At 44.0% G+C, this 17,327-nt stretch overlaps 1 protein-coding gene across 9 annotated transcripts in view; it reads left to right on the forward strand.

Annotated features, from left to right (window-relative positions):
* RPRD2 (regulation of nuclear pre-mRNA domain containing 2) overlaps nucleotides 1-13,500 on the forward strand; it is a 67,219-nt gene extending 53,719 nt beyond the window's left edge. For 3 of the 9 annotated variants that reach the window (XM_036343716.1, XM_036343715.1, XM_036343719.1), the window contains 2 exons: nucleotides 640-840; nucleotides 6,922-13,500. In XM_036343716.1, the coding sequence (XP_036199609.1) occupies nucleotides 640-840; nucleotides 6,922-9,689 (2,969 nt within the window). In that variant the 3' untranslated portion in view covers nucleotides 9,690-13,500. The remainder of the gene's footprint in view (nucleotides 1-639; nucleotides 841-6,921) is intronic. The other 6 variants (XM_036343718.1, XM_036343720.1, XM_036343722.1 and 3 more) reach the window with 6 other exon arrangements.
* The last annotated feature ends 3,827 nt before the right edge of the window (nucleotides 13,501-17,327 follow it).

A 17,327-nucleotide genomic window follows, 5' to 3' on the forward strand; every position in this document is an offset into this window, starting at 1 on the left:
AGTTGTTTGTTTTAATTTGCACCCTTTTGATTAAAGATGTGGTTTAAATATTTTTCATTTGCTTATGATTGTTTGTGTGAAATACCTGTTCATATTTTTGATCATTAAAAAAAATCAAAAATTATTTTATCTTTGTATACTTTTTCCCTATGTTAAAAATCAATCCATTGTTTTAAAATGTAAAAGTATAAAGGAGGTTGCTTATATAATCTCATTTTATAGGCCATTTCAAAAGCAAAAACTTATTAATCACTTAAAATTATGCTGTGGCTGAGTTATACAATTGCAGGAGCTCTGATTATAATTAGTCAGCAATATTTTGGGGGCACCTACAGTACTCTGAGGTGTAGGTTTCATTCGTAGAGAAAAAAGGAATAGGTTCCTTAGTCTTTTTCTGTTGGAGCTCTCTAAACTAAGGGAATTACATATGAGAAAAACTTATTCATTTATTTTAGGGGGGTTCCAAGTAGATGGAAGCAAATCTTCATGTAATTTTCAGATTTATTTATTTATTTTTTTGGTACAAGCCATGATATGGACCTTTTGTGAATCAGCCACAGAAAAATTTTGAGTGGAAAGTATCATGGATTTAAAGTCATTTTGAGTTGCATTTGCTTGAGTCAATCTTTCTGCCACCAGGGGTCAGTCCTGCATCAAGACCGTCTCCAGGAACGCCTACAAGCCCTGGCAACCTCTCCAGTGGCCTGAAAACACCTGCACCTGCCCCGACAGCATCTCACAACCCTCTGGCCAATATCCTCTCAAAAGTGGACATCACCCCAGAGAGCATTCTGTCTGCTCTTTCCAAAACCCAGACCCAGTCAGCCCCTACCCTGCAAGGTAAGCTTATGGCCAGAGGGACTCGCACTGCGAGTGCTTGTCTCAGGCTTAAGCCTGGACTCCATTTCTGAGAAAAAAGGAAAGAATCCAAAGCCATCTATAATAATAAAAGCATAATATGCTAATTATGCCAGAGGTCCTTCCAGATGACCTTCTGTACGAAGCTGAGTGCCGGAGGGAAGCCGGTGCCAGCAGCAGGGGGAAGGAAGGCCTACTCTTGCACGAATTTCGTGCTTTGGGTCTCTAGTGAAATATATAATTTAGTTGATTAATTATTCTCTTTATATTTATTATCCGTGAGCTGGCATTTGTAGTATTATAAAGTATCAAAGATGAAAGAGACTTTAAATATCATCTAGTCTAATCCCCTCCTTTTCAGGTAAGGAAATTAAGGCTCAGTGAGGTAATGTGACCTGCTTAAGGTCACACATCTACCTACTCAGTGATGAGCCAAGACTAAAAGCCATATTTCTTGACTGGAGTCCGGTATTCTTTCACCTACACCATGGCACCCCTAGGGGCTGCATTTATCCCAGCTCTTAGTACAGGTTAGTATATGTTGAGGTTTACATATTTTAATGTTAACCAAAGCTAAAGATAGTCAGAAAGGTCATTCTGCTATCAAATATCTTATGAGATATGTTTGTCTCATTTATGTCGTGTTTTATAGAGGCCTCTATTTATAGATATGTAGTGAGTCTTTTTGTTTTTGGTTACATATAATCTCTACCTTATTTGAACCTCTCTTCAGCTTTGCTAATTATCTGGGTTGGGCTTAAAACTGTTCACTTCTAGTATTTTTTTCATAAACTTAACCTGCTCTCTGTTTCCAGACCCTCCAGCTGCCAACACAAGTATCTCAGTATAATTATGCATTAATTACAGATACCAGAACAGTATCTTTCTAGTGATTTACTCTGTACTACTAGATCTCAACCAGGAAGCTCCAGGGGATATTTGCCAGTGGCCTAAAGGCATTGTTTGTCATAACTGGGGTGTGTGGGGATGCTGCTGCATCTAATGCATGAAGGCCAGGTAGCAGCTGAACATTCTACAGTGCACAGGACAGCCCCACAATAAAGAATTCTCCAGCCCCAAGTGCCAGTAGTACTGAGGTTGAGGAACTCTGCTTTATATGAATAGAGAACATTACAGGTATCTACTAATTTTATTTCCTAACTGTTCTGTAAGTGGATCAGCTAAGCACTATATTATAGTGAACTTTGTCTTAAGATATAGGACAATTTTATTACATTGAACTAAATACGATTTTTAAAATTGATTTTTAGAGAGAGGTAGGTTGAGAGGGAGGGAGGAAGGGAGAGAGAAAGAGACAGAAACATCGATGTGAGAGAAAAATGTCAATCAATGCCTTCCACATGTGCCCTGAATGAGGATCAAACCCGCAACCTGGGTATGTGCCAGGTTGATGGGGAACCAAACCCGCCACCTTTTGGTCTAAGGGACAGTGTTCTAATCAACTGAGCCATACCAGCCAGGGCTGAACTAAATAGTACTAAATGATAATTCATATCCCCATTCATAGACCAGCAATAAAGAATTAATGATAATACTATAGCACATCTGACACTACTAATTTCAGAGATAATTAGTTTTAGAGATTAGCATCATGTTTATGATTCTCCCTTCTAGCCTATAATTAATAGCAAAAATCTTGAACTCACTTGTTTTAGCTTTTTTTTTAGCTTCTTGGATAGATATATCTTAAAGAAAAAGCTTTTCTTTTTTTTAATACTTCAAGTTTGTATTACAGCAGTATACCAAATCAGTAACAGTTCTTGTTAGCTGGTCAGAGTAGCAGATGGTTCCGCAGTCTCAGTGGCTTAACACAATGCAGGTTTACATCTTGCTGACATTACATACATCTGATGCAGCTCTTCTCCATCTGGGCGCGCTCGTTGATGCCACCCCTCCAGGCAGTGATTCAGAGACCCAGGCTCTGCATCTTGTGACTTTTCCATCTTCAGTATGTGGCTGCCCTGGGAATGGGCTCCATTCCAGCCAGACAGCCAGGACCGAGGAGGGGGAGCTGTGCCGGGAGAAAGGTGTATGAGCCAGGCCTGCAGGTGGGGAGCTCCACCCTCATCCCGTGGCTCACATTCAGTTTTACAGCCAGGTCTCACTGCAAAGGAGATGGGGGAATGTAATTTAGCTCTGCAACCATGATCTAGGCCAGGTTCTTCTCCTGCTGTTTCACCCTCCGAGGTCCAGAGGCTGCAAACCAGCTTTCTGAGAAACGGAAATGGCAATGGCAGGGAGGGACGCTGTGCTTTCCTGGTCTTCAATCTCCCGGTCTCTGTCCCATCGTGGTTTGCTCTCTTTTACCAGAGGGGTGAGGTCCTCATCTCCAACTGTTGATTGTGGGAGTGGAAGTCTCATGATATCCTGAAAAAAAGAATTTTATGAGACTCGCATGGGGAAATGAGTGATTTTTTTATTTGCATGGAATTAATTCCTTGAATTTCAAGGTCCCATTTTCCTCAGTCCAGTCATAGAAGTGTAGCTGGGGGTTCAGCAGAGCTAAAATCAGAGCCAGCGTCCAAAGTTTCCTTTCCATGTTAGAGCGGAGCCCAGTCCAGCATCAGGCCAGCTTAGCTGTGTTTCTTTCTGCAGTCCATCAGTCCATTGCATGTGGAGTCTGCATGGCTGTATGGGCAAGTGCAAGAGAACAAGAATAGCTTTTGTCTCCCCACCCCCCCCCCCCCCCCGCCCCGGAAATTGTTGCAACGAGATCATGTGGGCTTTCTCATCAGGCAAAATTTGAGCAGAACTAGGTGTGTTCTGACAAAATGAGAAATGGGAATCCCAGAAAACACTTGTGGAATAACAGGGCAGTTCATCACCTTTCATTTCTTTAGAGAAAGTGTAATTCTCCTTAAGACAACTGTGCACAGCAACTTAAAAAGATGTGTTTCTTCAAAGACTATAAAGAAAATCTCTTAGAACTTTGCTCTGATTATGTCACTCATAGCCCGTATTGGCAGATTTTCAACACAAAAGAATGACTTCAGTGGGCAAAGGACTGTAGAGCAAGCATGTCAAACTCCTGCGAGTTTGACATGCTTGCTGTAGAGCAGTGGTTCTCAACCTGCGGGTCGCGACCCCTTTGGGGGTCGAACGACCCTTTCACAGGTGTCGCCTAAGACCATCAGAAAACACATATATAATTACATATTGTTTTTGTGATTAATCACTATGCTTTAATTATGTTCAATTTGTAACAATGAAATTGGGGGTCACCACAACATGAGGAACTGTATTAAAGGGTCGTGGCATTAGGAAGGTTGAGAACCAGTGCTGTAGAGTATGGCTTGTTAAGATGGAAAAAAAGTGCCCTGGCCAGTGTGTTCAGTGGTTAGAGCATCAGATTGCACACCCAAGGGTGTCAGGTTCGATTTTGGTCAAGGGCACGTAATTGGGTCGTCCATTCGTTCCCTGCCCCAGATCAGGGCACATTCGGGAGGCAACCAATTGATGTGTCTCTCTCACATCAATATTTCTCTCTCTCTCCCCCACTCCCTCCTTCCACTCTCTGAAAAGCAATGGAAAAAATATCCTCAGGTGAGTATTGAGAAAAAAAGATTGAGCCGGGACCGGTTTGGCTCAGTGGATAGAGCATCGGCCTGGGGACTGAAAGGTCCCGGGTTCGATTCCGGTCAAGGGCATGTACCTGGGTTGTGGGCACGTCCCCAGTGGGGGGTGTGCAGGAGGCAGCTGATCAGTGTTTCTCTCTCATCGATGTTTCTAACTCTCTATCTCTCTCCTTTCCTCTCTGTAAAAAATCAATAAAATATATTTAAAAAAAGAAAGAAAAGAAAAAAAGATTGAAGAAAAGTAATATTTAGGGGCACAAAACTGTTTCACCTATTGCCAGAAATCTGAATAGTATCTTTTTTTTCTTCTTCTTGTTTTTTGTGTGGTTGTTTTGTTTTGTATTTTGTTAATCCTCACCCAAGGGTATTTTTCAGGTTCTAATCCTAGCCTCAGTCAGGGTATGTGCGGGAGACAACCAATCAGTGTGTCTCTCTCTCATTGATGTCTCTCTCTCTCTCCCCCCCCCCTTCTTTCCCTTCCACTCTCTCTAAAAAATCAATGGGGGGGAGGGCTAGGGGCATCAATGGGAGAAATAAGGGGACATATGTAATACTTCCAACAATAAAGAATTTTTAAAGAATTTTTTTTAAAATATATTTTATTGATTTTTTACAGAGAGGGAGGAAGAGAGATAGAGAGTTAGAAACATCGATGAGAGAGAAACATCGATCAGCTGCCTCCTGCACATCCCCCACTGGGGAAGTGCCCACAACCTAGGTACATGCCCTTGACCGGAATCGAACCCGGGACCTTTCAGTCCGCAGGCTGACGCTCTATCCACTGAGCCAAACCGGTTTCGGCAAGAATTTTTAAAGAATTTAAAAAATCAATGGAGAAAATGTCCTCAGGTGAGGATTAATTTAAAAATTCTTCAGACCTTAAATCTCTTAGCAAATATGGATTAAAATTAAAATTTTGAAGAAACATTAATTGAAGTATTTCATGAACTATTTTCTTTCACCATATCATTATAAAGGAGCTCTTTTAGTGTATAACAAAGCTATGAGCTTGGGTTGGAGTATATACAAGTTTTCATTTATGACTAGAGAGTGGGTACATTTTTCAAAGTATGATTTTAATGTATAAGACTTGTTATCTTTTTGTTGTGTTTTTCTAAAAAAATTTCTACAGGAGCAATTTGCTTTGATGGACTTCAGCCTTTGCCCAAAAAATTCTATTTCATGGCTTCTGAGAAGGTTTTGTCTATCATTAAGTAGGGTTGAATCTTACCACTGTCAACAATAATTATTCCTTGAGTTTTCCACGCTATAAGGTGGTGATTGTGTGTTTTCTTGTGAAAGATCAGAGCCTTTGATGATCTAGCTTTGTAAGTGTTTGTGGTGTATGTTTATATGTTTATTATTGCTACATTTTACAACCAAAAATGATAGCTTAGAGCAGTGGTCGCCAACCGGTGGTCCGAGGACCACTGGTGGTCCATGAGGTCCGAAAGGTTGGCGACTGCTGGCTTAGAGCATTGTTTCCCCCAAAAGATAGCAAAAGATGCTTCTTTTTAAAGTGCCCTGGTTCAAATATATTTCTGCAGTTTGCATATCTTATCTCTCTCTTGAGAATAACAAAGTATATTAACTTACTAGAGATAATTATGGAGGTTGGAAACGAAGGATAGAATGTCTATTTAGATAGTGATGGCCAGAGGGAAGGGGCACGGAGGAGGTGGGCAAAGGAGGGCGAAATGGGGTCATCGGTAATAGTGTCAACAATAAAAATAAATTATATAAAAAAAAGAATATCTATTTAGAGAAACAGTTTCACAAATCAAACATTAAGAAATACTGACTTGCCCTAGTCAGTGTTTCTCAGTGGTTAGAGTGCCGGCCCAAGCATGGAAGAGTCATGGGTTTGATTCTGATCAAGTGCACGTACCTGGGTTGCAGGTTCGATCCCCAGGCCCCAGTCTGGATGTGTGCAGGAGGCAGTCAATCCATTTGTCTCTCTCACATTGTTGTTTCTCTCCCTCCCTCCTTCCCTTCCCCTCCCTCTCCCCCTCCTTCCTTCCCAATCACTCTCTCTAAAAAGCAATTGGAAAAATATCCTCGGGTGAGGATTAACAAAAAAAGAAAAAGAAAGAAATACTGGCTTAAAGTGTTATTTTAAGAATGATTTTGCTTTCTTTCTTTTCCTGCTTTGTCTTGTTTAAACTGTGAATGATTCTGACACTAAAATCTACCCCTTCCTGTGGCCTTTCATTGTGCTGTGTTGGGCTTGTTTCATGACTGCACTAGAAACATCTCAGTGATTTGCTCTCTTTATATTGGCAAGTAAGTCCAGTGTTTTCTGTGACATTTAGCAGAAATGCTTGTTTAGTCAGGATTTCCTTTGGCCTCACATTTTTATGTCCATCTGGTTCCCACTGGAATGAATGAGAATATCCAACTGGCCTAAACTGTTTATTGTAAGGCAGGGAGTTGTTCTTTTTAACTCCTCTAATCTCTGCTTCTACAGGCCTGTCGTCTTTACTTCAGAGCGTTACTGGGAACCCAGCTCCAGCCAGTGAAACTGCATCCCAGAGCACTTCAGCTTCCCCTGCCAACACCACTACAGTCTCTAACATAAAAGGAAGAAATCTACCCTCCAGTACCCAATCCTTTATTCCCAAAAGCTTCAACTATTCTCCTAATTCATCGACATCTGAAGTCTCTTCAACTTCAGTCAGCAAGGCCTCAATTGGGCAAAGCCCAGGGCTTCCAAGCACTACGTTCAAGCTGCCATCCACCTCTCTGGGGTTTACAGGCACCCACAATACTAGCCCTGCTGCCCCACCTCCTGAAGTTGCCATGTGCCAATCTTCAGAGAGCTCCAAGCCAAAGCTGGAGTCCGAGTCCACCTCCCCAAGCCTGGAAATGAAAATCCATAACTTCTTAAAAGGTAATCCTGGTTTCAGTGGCTTAAACTTAAACATCCCAATCCTGAGCAGTTTGGGGTCCAGTGCCCCAGCAGAAAGCCATCCCTCAGACTTCCAGCGTGGCCCTACTAGCACTTCAGTTGACAACATTGATGGAACCCCTGTGCGGGATGAACGCAGTGGGACGCCCACCCAGGATGAGATGATGGACAAGCCCACATCCAGCAGTGTAGATACCATGTCCTTGCTTTCTAAGATCATTAGCCCTGGTTCTTCAACACCCAGCAGTACAAGATCACCACCCCCCGGGCGAGAGGAAAGCTACCCCAGGGAGCTCTCCAATTCTGTACCTACATTTCGACCCTTTGGCCTGGTCAGTGAATCATCCTATAAGCAGCCTTCTGATGGAATGGAGAGACCATCTTCCCTGATGGACTCTTCACAGGAGAAGTTCTATCCAGATACTTCTTTCCAGGAAGACGAGGATTACCGAGATTTTGAGTATTCAGGGCCTCCACCCTCTGCCATGATGAACCTAGAGAAGAAACCAGCCAAGTCTATCCTGAAATCCAGCAAGCTCTCTGAGACCGACTACCAGCCAATCCTGTCCAGTTACAGCCACAGGGCCCAAGAATTTGGGGTAAAGTCTGCCTTCCCTCCATCTGTAAGGGCCCTCCTGGACTCTAGTGAGAACTGTGACCTTCTCTCACCTTCCCCTGGGCTGTTTGGTGCCTTCAGCATAAGAGGGAATGAATCTGGGTCTAACCGGTCACCGTCACCGAGTAAGAATGATTCATTTTTCACCCCTGACTCCAACCACAATAGCTTGTCTCAATCTACCACTGGGCATCTCACTTTGCCACAGAAGCAGTACCCAGACTCTCCTCACCCAGTCCCACATCGTTCCCTTTTCTCTCCGCAGAATACCCTTGCTGCTCCCACGGGCCATCCACCCACATCAGGCGTGGAGAAAGTCCTGGCCTCCACCATTTCCACCACGTCGACGATTGAGTTTAAGAATATGCTTAAAAACGCCTCACGAAAGCCCTCAGATGATAAGCATTTTGTCCAGGCCCCCAGCAAGGGCACTTCAAATGAAGGTGTCAGTCTCTCAAACCTCACCCAGCCCAGCTTGACCACCACTGAGCAGCAGCAGCAAGAAGAGCACTACCACCGCATAGAAACGCGAGTCTCCTCCTCCTGCTTAGACTTGCCTGACAGCACTGAAGAAAAGGGGGCCCCTATAGAAACCTTGGGTTACCACAATGCATCCAACAGGAGGATGTCCGGGGAGCCCATACAGACGGTAGAGTCCGTCCGAGTTCCTGGGAAGGGAAATAGAGGACATGGGCGTGAGGCTTCAAGGGTGGGTTGGTTTGATCTGAGCACCTCAGGCAGCTCTTTTGACAATGGCCCCTCAAGTGCCTCTGAGTTGGCATCCCTTGGGGGTGGGGGCAGCGGAGGCCTCACTGGCTTTAAAGCAGCACCATACAAGGAACGGGCACCCCAATTTCAGGAAAGTGTCGGCAGCTTTCGTTCCAACAGTTTCAACTCAACATTTGAGCATCATCTTCCCCCATCCCCCTTGGAACATGGGACACCTTTCCAAAGAGAGGCAGTGGGGCCGTCATCTGCCCCGCCCGCCCCTCCTAAGGATCGTGGTGGTGTCTTCTCTCGAGAAGCACCCGCTCATCTACCCTCTGTGGATCTTTCGAACCCCTTCACAAAGGAGGCCGCCCTGGCCCATGCTGCCCCGCCCCCCACTCCTGGAGAGCACAGCGGAGTTCCTTTCCCCACCCCACCCCCTCCGGCCCCTGGGGAGCATAGCAGCAGTGGTGGGAGTGGTGTCCCCTTTTCTACTCCACCCCCACCTCCCCCTGTTGACCACTCTGGGGTTGTACCCTTCCCAGCCCCACCACTGGCAGAGCACGGAGTGGCAGGAGCAGTGGCAGTATTTCCCAAGGACCATAGTTCTCTCCTTCAAGGGACCTTGGCTGATCATTTTGGGGTGCTCCCAGGACCCAGGGACCACGGGGGCCCCACCCAACGGGACCTCAACGGCCCTGGCCTTAGCCGTGTACGTGAGAGCCTGAGCCTACCCTCCCATTCTCTGGAGCACCTGGGCCCGGCCCATGGAGGAGGTGGGGGAGGCAGCAACAGCAGCGGTGGCCTCCCCTTGGGTCCCTCACACAGAGACATCATCAGCCGGAGTGGTATGATTTTGCGGAATCCCCGGCCAGACTTTCGGCCTAGGGAGCCTTTTCTCGGCAGAGACCCTTTCCACAGTTTAAAGAGACCCAGGCCACCTTTTGTTAGGGGCCCTCCGTTCTTTGCACCAAAACGCCCATTCTTCCCTCCCAGGTACTGATGGAGACCAAGGGAAAGGCATTTTGAACAGTCGAGAGAGCATTGGAAGTAGGAGTTTGGTTTATTGTTTGTTTTTCCTCCTTTATTTTTCTATGACCAAGGGCCTCCCTTCCAAAGTAAAAAGTCGTACATATATGCTTACATTTCACTATTCCATCCAGTCCTCCCTCCCACGGCACTTACCTACCTTCCCCGAGTTGTTTGTATTTTAGGGGGTGGAGGGGAGCAGGCAAAGGAACACAACCAAAGCCACTTCCTTTGGCTGGGATTTTGAGGGACGAGAAGAAAAACAAATCTGCTATTACCCCATCTATTGAAGAGTATTACTGCGTTTGAAATAAAACTTCCACCAGAACAGATAATAATGTGCAATGTTGGGATGTTATTTTGGGTTTGGCTTATCAGTAGTCAATGGAAGGGTTCCTGCCCCCTTCTCTCTGCAGCTACCCTAACTGCTGTAACCAGCTTGGCTTCCTTGTGGCTCTGTGCCCTGCTGACAGCCAAGAGATGTTGCAAGGGAGGAAATGCGGGAGAGCTCAGCGCTGTCATGCTGTTCTGCTTTGTTTGTTTCGAAAGGCGTGTGGAAGCTGAGCTCTTTATCTTTCTCCTCAAATCTTAATTTAACAACCACACAACAGGCAGCCTTTCCACAGCACTGTCAGGCCGCAACTGAGGAGATGCTCTTCTGTCCTAGTAAACGTTTTTCCTTTGTTTTTGGAATGGAAGAGAGCAGGCTGAATATATTTTGAGGTTAAAATACAGAGTAATTACAATAGAGAGTTAGGGGACTATTAACAGTGTGATGTGACCTGCCCATCCTTCATAAACGAGAGAGTGGAACCGTTTTTGAGATCGTTCCGCTCCTCTGACACCCAGCTCTTCCTGCTTTTCTTTCTTGGCTTTCTCAGCTTCGCTCCTGCTGTGGCCAGAAAGTCGCTCCAGTTGACAGTTGTCACAGAGGTGGAACTGTACTATTGTCCCTGTGTTTTTTTCATGTAAGAAGTAGACATTTTTTACCCTGGTGCCTCCCTAACGTAAGTGATACTTGTTGGCATATTTCAGCAAAGGTTAACTACCAGGGAGAGGGGATTGTCTTTATCTTTCCTTTCCCCTTGCCGTGCTCCTGTATTCACCCCATTCTTGGTATTTATTTCAAAGAAGGTTCAACAGCATCATTCTTTATATTACACCTCTTCAGATGTGTCCTAGTAACAAGTGAGTATTACTAGACATTTTTACAGAGGAAACTGGAGGACATGAGAAATCCAAATTTACCCCACTCCACAGTAGCTGCCCATCACATATCAAGGCTCAAGCCTTATCCTCACTTTCCACTCCCAGTAGGAAATAAAGGATGTTTCTGCTCTTAGTCATTTCACATAGAAAGTTCTGCCTGAACTGAAAGGCTTCTTATTTGTGTTTCTACAGAGAGTACTGGGGGATAGACAATCACAGCACTTTGAGTGTTTCTATCTTTATATTTTAGGGACATTGAAAAGCAAACGTTGCGTTACTATTTGTTATTTAGTGTCTTATCCTAAGGTACACACACGGGTAAACTCCAGCTAGATGAGTAAAACAATATGAGTGTGTTAGAGAATCCTAGTAAGTTTCCTATTTTCTTCCAGGTTAGTATAGAACTACAGGAAGTGGGATTGCTTTGGATTCCTGCAGTGAAACCTCAAAGGTGGGGGAGAAGACAATGTAGTGACAGAAGGTGATGCTTTGTCTCAAACTTGCTTTTCAGATAAAGAACAGCTTAAGCCAGGTGTGTCATAGTTTGGGGGTTCTCTGTAACTTATTCCATGTTATTTATTTGGGCTCGATATGTGTCCTGTGGTTAGGGTGCTGCAAGTCATTCATCTCCCTAATGCATTTCTGGTCCTAGGCCAACTAACTGTTCTTTCTTCCTTTGACCCTCTCAAGCCTCTCTGCCCTGTGGCTCTCCCACACCAAAAATGCATGATACCATGACCTTGTGTGTGGGATGGGGTATATAGAGTAGCAAAGCAAAGAAACAGTATAGTTACATTGAGTCCTCAGACATTTGTTTAGGAAAACGTATAAGTAGGGCAGTGAGGGTGGGGAGGGGGAGTTCTATTTGACTCAACTTAAAAATTATTTTTTTTTTTTTTTTTGCAGAAATTAAGGGGGATGTTTTTCATTCTAGAATAAAAGAATGTGAATTCTTTCTGCTGCTCTTGTTTAAGCTAAAAGTAGTGTTTACTTGAAAAGGCTCTCTGACCATTTGGTTTTATAAGAAAATATGGGGATGTCAGGAAAGTGGCCTCCTGAATGTTGTTGGGGCAGAGAAATTGTCCTCAAAAGTATGATGGCTAATACATGAAAGGAAGACCGTGTACAGTTTTAAAGATGGACTTTTAAGGGCTGGCTTTCTTTTGTGGGCTGTTTTGTTTTTAAGCCACAGAATCCTCCAAGCGCTTGTTTAGGATGGAAGTGAGGATTTGTGTGACTTTGAGGTGTTCACTTTAAGGAACTCTTGTCTACAGCAGTAAATGAAGACAACAATGTACATATGTGATATAGTGAAACAAAAGACAATTCTGGTATTCATAACATGAAACAGGGGTTTTATTCTTTCTGTGTCTGTGATTTAAAACTCCGTGCCCATGCTCTGACTTTTGTATTTCAACCTGAGTTTAAAAAAATAAACAAGATATTTTTTAAAGAAAGCATAACATAGTGTGTCTTGGAAAGGACATGATTCACAGGAAAGCAGAATATGCGAAGTTGTTACTAAGGTCTTTGGTGCTCACTGTAAAATCACAGACAGAGAATTAGTGGGGATTGTGAATACACTGGTACCACCTAAAACTCTGATACAGCGTCAGAAATGAGAGTCCTTAAGTAGTTTGTAAGTTTACTCTTCAGTGAGCTTAGAGGGAAGCTCTCCCTGCTTCTGCCCTCCCAAATGTTGAGAGTAAGTAGAATTCGGTTTGATTCCAGGGAGGGTAAAATGATCAGAGAGTAGGACTTTTATCCTTTCCAATCCCAGAGATACAATGTTTGTGATATATATGGTACAGCAAACCTATCTAGATAATGTGAATATGCTAGACTTCCTAATTGCAGAATATTCACTATTTCCTGAAATTACTGGTTCATGCAGAATTAAGCTTCAGCTGTTATTGTTTTGAAGCCGCTGTAAATTACTGCTTTCCCCCCTTTTTCCTCCCCTCCCCTTTTTTGAATGGGCGGGGGTGCCTGTTAAAATTAGAGATGTTCTATGATATTCTCACGTGTTCAGTGTGGAAAACAAAACAAGTACATGCTTTAGAGGCAACAACATTGAAATCCTTTTGAAATGTGTATTATCACTTAATAAAATAACTAGTTCTCAAGGTTTGACATTTTTCTTTGAGATTTGGGGCTTCAGCCAAGGGCCTCTGGCTTCTCTGGTGAGTGCAAAGAGTAGGAAACTTCTCCAGGAGCTGAAACTGCTGCTTTGTGGCGAAGGCCTGTCCTTGGAATATCGACATTTTCTCCAGCACAGACCCTACATGACTGTCCAGGGCTGAAGGTGAAACCAACTACAGAATGCAAAAAGAAAAGCCTGGATACATCTCTGAAGATATGATTGGATTGGCTTTGGTCTAAGAGTGTGTGGGGAAAGGATGGTTGGTGTGCCTGCACACTTCGGAGGCTCACACAGATACCGCAGACCACCCATCTCGTCCCTTCCTGTGACCATGTGCACCTTCCTCTTCCAGCCATTCCTTTCTTTTTTTAAGTCTGTTTGTCTCCAATATTACGTTTTTGTTTTCCAGTTTAATAAAATATGGTTTCCTTTGTGGTGTGGTTGGCTCTTCCCCTCTCACATTGATCTTGTCCACCTGTCCCCTTTGACTTCTGCACTTGGTGTCTCTGAAGGCAATCTGAATCTCAAACTCATGGCCGTGTGGGTTTTGTTTGATCCTTTGTGTAATTCAGTTTTGGAAAGGGATTATGGGTGGGATGAGATCAAAGATGTTCAGGGAGTGGCTGGGCTATACTGTGTGGATAATTATTTGTGTTTGTCTCCAACAAGTACAATTGTGAGCAAAGAAGCATTTGTAAAGCAAGCTTAGGATTTGGAGAGATGACGGGTCCTTAGGCCATCTCTGTACCCACATCTACCCTTTTTTGCTGCATATTAATTAGCAATCTGTCCTACAGAAACCACACAACCCTTCTTTCTTGCCCCATCCCTTTTCCGTAACCCACAGAGGCTTAAAGAATGGAATGTGGGCTCTCAGGTAGAGAGAGTCACGGGCAGGCATCTAGATCAGGCCTGGGTCACTGGCAGGATAGAGGCTCTAAATAGCAGCCTTGCTTATGTGAAGCTAGACACGTCACCAGAAATTCAGAAATAGCAGCGGCCTGGGAGCACACCCAGAGGTAGGGTGTACCGCTGGACTGCCTGCCACTGGAATCTGGCTCACCCTTTCTTCCTTGTCCCCTCAGGACCTTGACTGCCCACCTGATTCTTGTCTCCACCCTCATGGAAGCAACAGCTTTTAGACTTTCTCATTGGCTTTTCTGGGCATGCTGGATATGGATCCTTCCCCCAAAATTGTTTTTAGGCCAGTCTGGTATAGGAGGGGTGAGTTACTCCCCCATGTATGTAGATACAGTAACACAAACACCATCCGAATGGATTTAGGGTACTGGGGTGTTTCTCATACTTGTTTATGAGTAACTGTATAGACAAGTCCGGTCAGCTGCTGCTCACAATTGCTGAGTAATAACTCACTGCGGCTGCCTAGACAAAGCTGCTAAAGGGGCGTGAGTGAGACGGGCTCCTCAGTAAACATCCTGTTCTCCCCCCACGTAGAAGAAAAAACTCCATGCGTCAGGTTAAAAGAGCAAGTCAAGTGCAGTGTAAACCATCAAATTCTGACTGCTGGGGGAGAACAGGAGGAACCTCCTATGTTTATGCGTTTGAGAGGAAGGGGATAAGGCTGAGATCTATGTAGAAATTGACGCTGCCGTTACCTGTGGTTCCTTTATTTTTTCCTTGCCCTTTGTGCTCACTGTGGCCAGAGTCAAAAGTGGCGAATACAGATGTGGGTGGAAGGGCTGGTGAGCAGTGCCAACAGAGAGGACAAATCCAGGCCCCAGCTTTTTGTGTTTGACTCAAAGGGGTGTTGGCTAAACCAGTCCACCCTGGATCTGTTGGGGTTTGTAGCAAATTCAATGTTCCAGAACGTCCTGATTTTTCTTATTACTTCCTTATGTGTTTTTTAAGCCTCACCAACGGATGTTTATTGATTTGAGGGAAAGATAGAGAGAGAAACATTGATGTGAGAGACAGATTGGTTGCCTCCCATACCCGCCCTGACCAGGGATTGAACCCACAACCTAGGTATGTGCCCTGACCAGAAATCAAACCCCAAATCTTTTGGTGCACCTGGCAAGGGCTCCCTCCCCCCTTTTATTTTAATATGTTTTTATTGACTTTTTAGAGAGGAATAGATAGAAACATCAATGAGAGAGGAACATCATTGATTGGCTGCCTCCTGCACGGCCCCCACTGGGGGATCAAACCCACAACTGAAATACGTGCCCTTGACCGGATTTGAACCTGGGACCCTTAAGTCCACAGGCCGATGCTCTACCCACTGAGCCAAACCAGTTAGGGCAAGGGCTCCCCTTACTTTTGAGAATTACTTTGCTGCGTAATTTGTGGAAAAGAGATGAGGACTTGAGACCTCTTACATTTTTCTTGGGGTAACGCAGTTGAAATGCATGGAGAGACAGGAGATGGGTGGCACCCTGTGCCTCAGTTTTGCCCTCCCCTGGCTAGGAATTCTTTGCACCTACACAAGACAGTTCAGGCCCCATATCTCCTAGGCAGCCAGGCATTGCCAAAGGCAACAGAGACTAGTAAAGGATGGATTCGAAATCTTGGTTACTGGGGAGTGGACCTTAATTGCCTTCTGTAGATGTGTCTAGGACCTTCTTTTGGAGTACTTTGATCTTTCCTTTGTTTTTTACGTCAGCATCGAACCTCAGTTGACATCCCTGCACTGGTTCCTGTGTTTGGGAGACTTCTCTGTTTTTCCTTTGAAGGGTCGTTTAAGAGGCGGCGGGTAGAAGTGGCTGTTTCCTTGTTTCTCTTCTATAGACTCAGGAGATGTCTTGGGGAAGGGAACTAGAGAATTTAGGTGCACCCAAGGCTTTGTTTTCAAAGCCAAGTTCAACTTATTTCCATGCTCTTAATAGGAAGCTTTCCCCCCTTTATTTACTCAGCAAATTTGGTTGAACTTTTTCTCTCTTCATGGCATCTTAAAGCAATGTTACAGTAAAAAGCTTGGCCCCATCCTAGATCTTTATCACTAAGGGAAAAAGCTTTTTAATAAACCAAAACTCCCCATACCACCTGCTGTACCTTTAGACACTTGGCTAATTGGGTGAGCCTCAAAAGCATTTGGTGGCAATGATATAAACCTTTATATATTTTATCTTCTTAAATTTATCTTTTTTACCTCCAATATCTTTTTTGTCTCTTTGATGCAGGGAATTTTTGCTTCTAAGAGCTAAGATAGATTTGGAAGTATGTGTTCATCTGATGATAAGTGGGAAATGTTCTTTACCTTCAGTGGAGAGCATTCTTAGATATAAGATTATAACAACAATACCACCTCAACGCTTTAGCTCACTTTAAGATGTCTATTTTAAAAGTGAAGTAAAACTGAGAATCTCCCAAAACTTGATTAAGGGTCTAGGATACCCTTAACTGAGGATTCCCTTTTCCCTAGACTTCTGTGAAATCTGGCATTATTTCTTGAACACTTCTTTTTCCTTATCTTTAGTCTGCTAGAAAAAAATTTCTTGGCTTTTTATTGGACTCCTCTCTCCAACCTATATATGAAAGCCTTTTGGGCCCCAAACGCTCCAAGTAGTGTACCTGGAGAGCAAGCGGAGCCGTGCTACCAAACATGATGCATTCCGACTCAACTCTTCTGGTGTCTAAGAGGCAGCAGAGCATGGCATAGTATATAGGCTTTGGATTCAGAGATTGGGACTTCTCTGAGGGTAATTTTCCATGTTATAAAGGGAGCATAAGAAGAGCTACTACTTGTCAGGGTTTTTTCTAGGAATTAAGATAGTGAAGACAAGCACTCGGCACATAGGAGGTGTTCAGTGATACTCTGTATGGAAATAAGAGCACTTTTAGGGATGCTTCCCAGGCAGGCTAACTGGTTAAAATTCCCTGAGGCTGAGACAGAGTAGGCATAGTTCAGAAATGGTAGCAGAACCGGCGATGAACGAATTGGCCTTAGCTAGCTTGCTTTTGCTGGCTTGCTTGCGACAGAAGGAGAAATTGAATAACTTGAAATTCCTTCATTGCAGCACTGGTTACATAGGCGATGATGTAGTTGTTGATTGATCAGCATCCCACACACAGCTCAGTGCTTTGCACGTAGTGAGTAGCCAGTAAATGTTTGAGGGATGAGTATAGGAAGCTGCCATAATAATGGAACTTACTTATTCCATCATCTCTCTATTCTCCACACACAGAAAGGACAAGGTAGAATGATTAAAAAATGTGTGTCAGTATATGTACCCTTTGGAGTTTCAGCTCAATACAATGATTGGTACATTCTTAATTCAATAATTTATTGAGCACCTGCAA

Source organism: Myotis myotis, unplaced genomic scaffold (assembly GCF_014108235.1).
Source record: "Myotis myotis isolate mMyoMyo1 unplaced genomic scaffold, mMyoMyo1.p scaffold_m19_p_18, whole genome shotgun sequence".
Taxonomy (NCBI): domain Eukaryota; kingdom Metazoa; phylum Chordata; class Mammalia; order Chiroptera; family Vespertilionidae; genus Myotis; species Myotis myotis.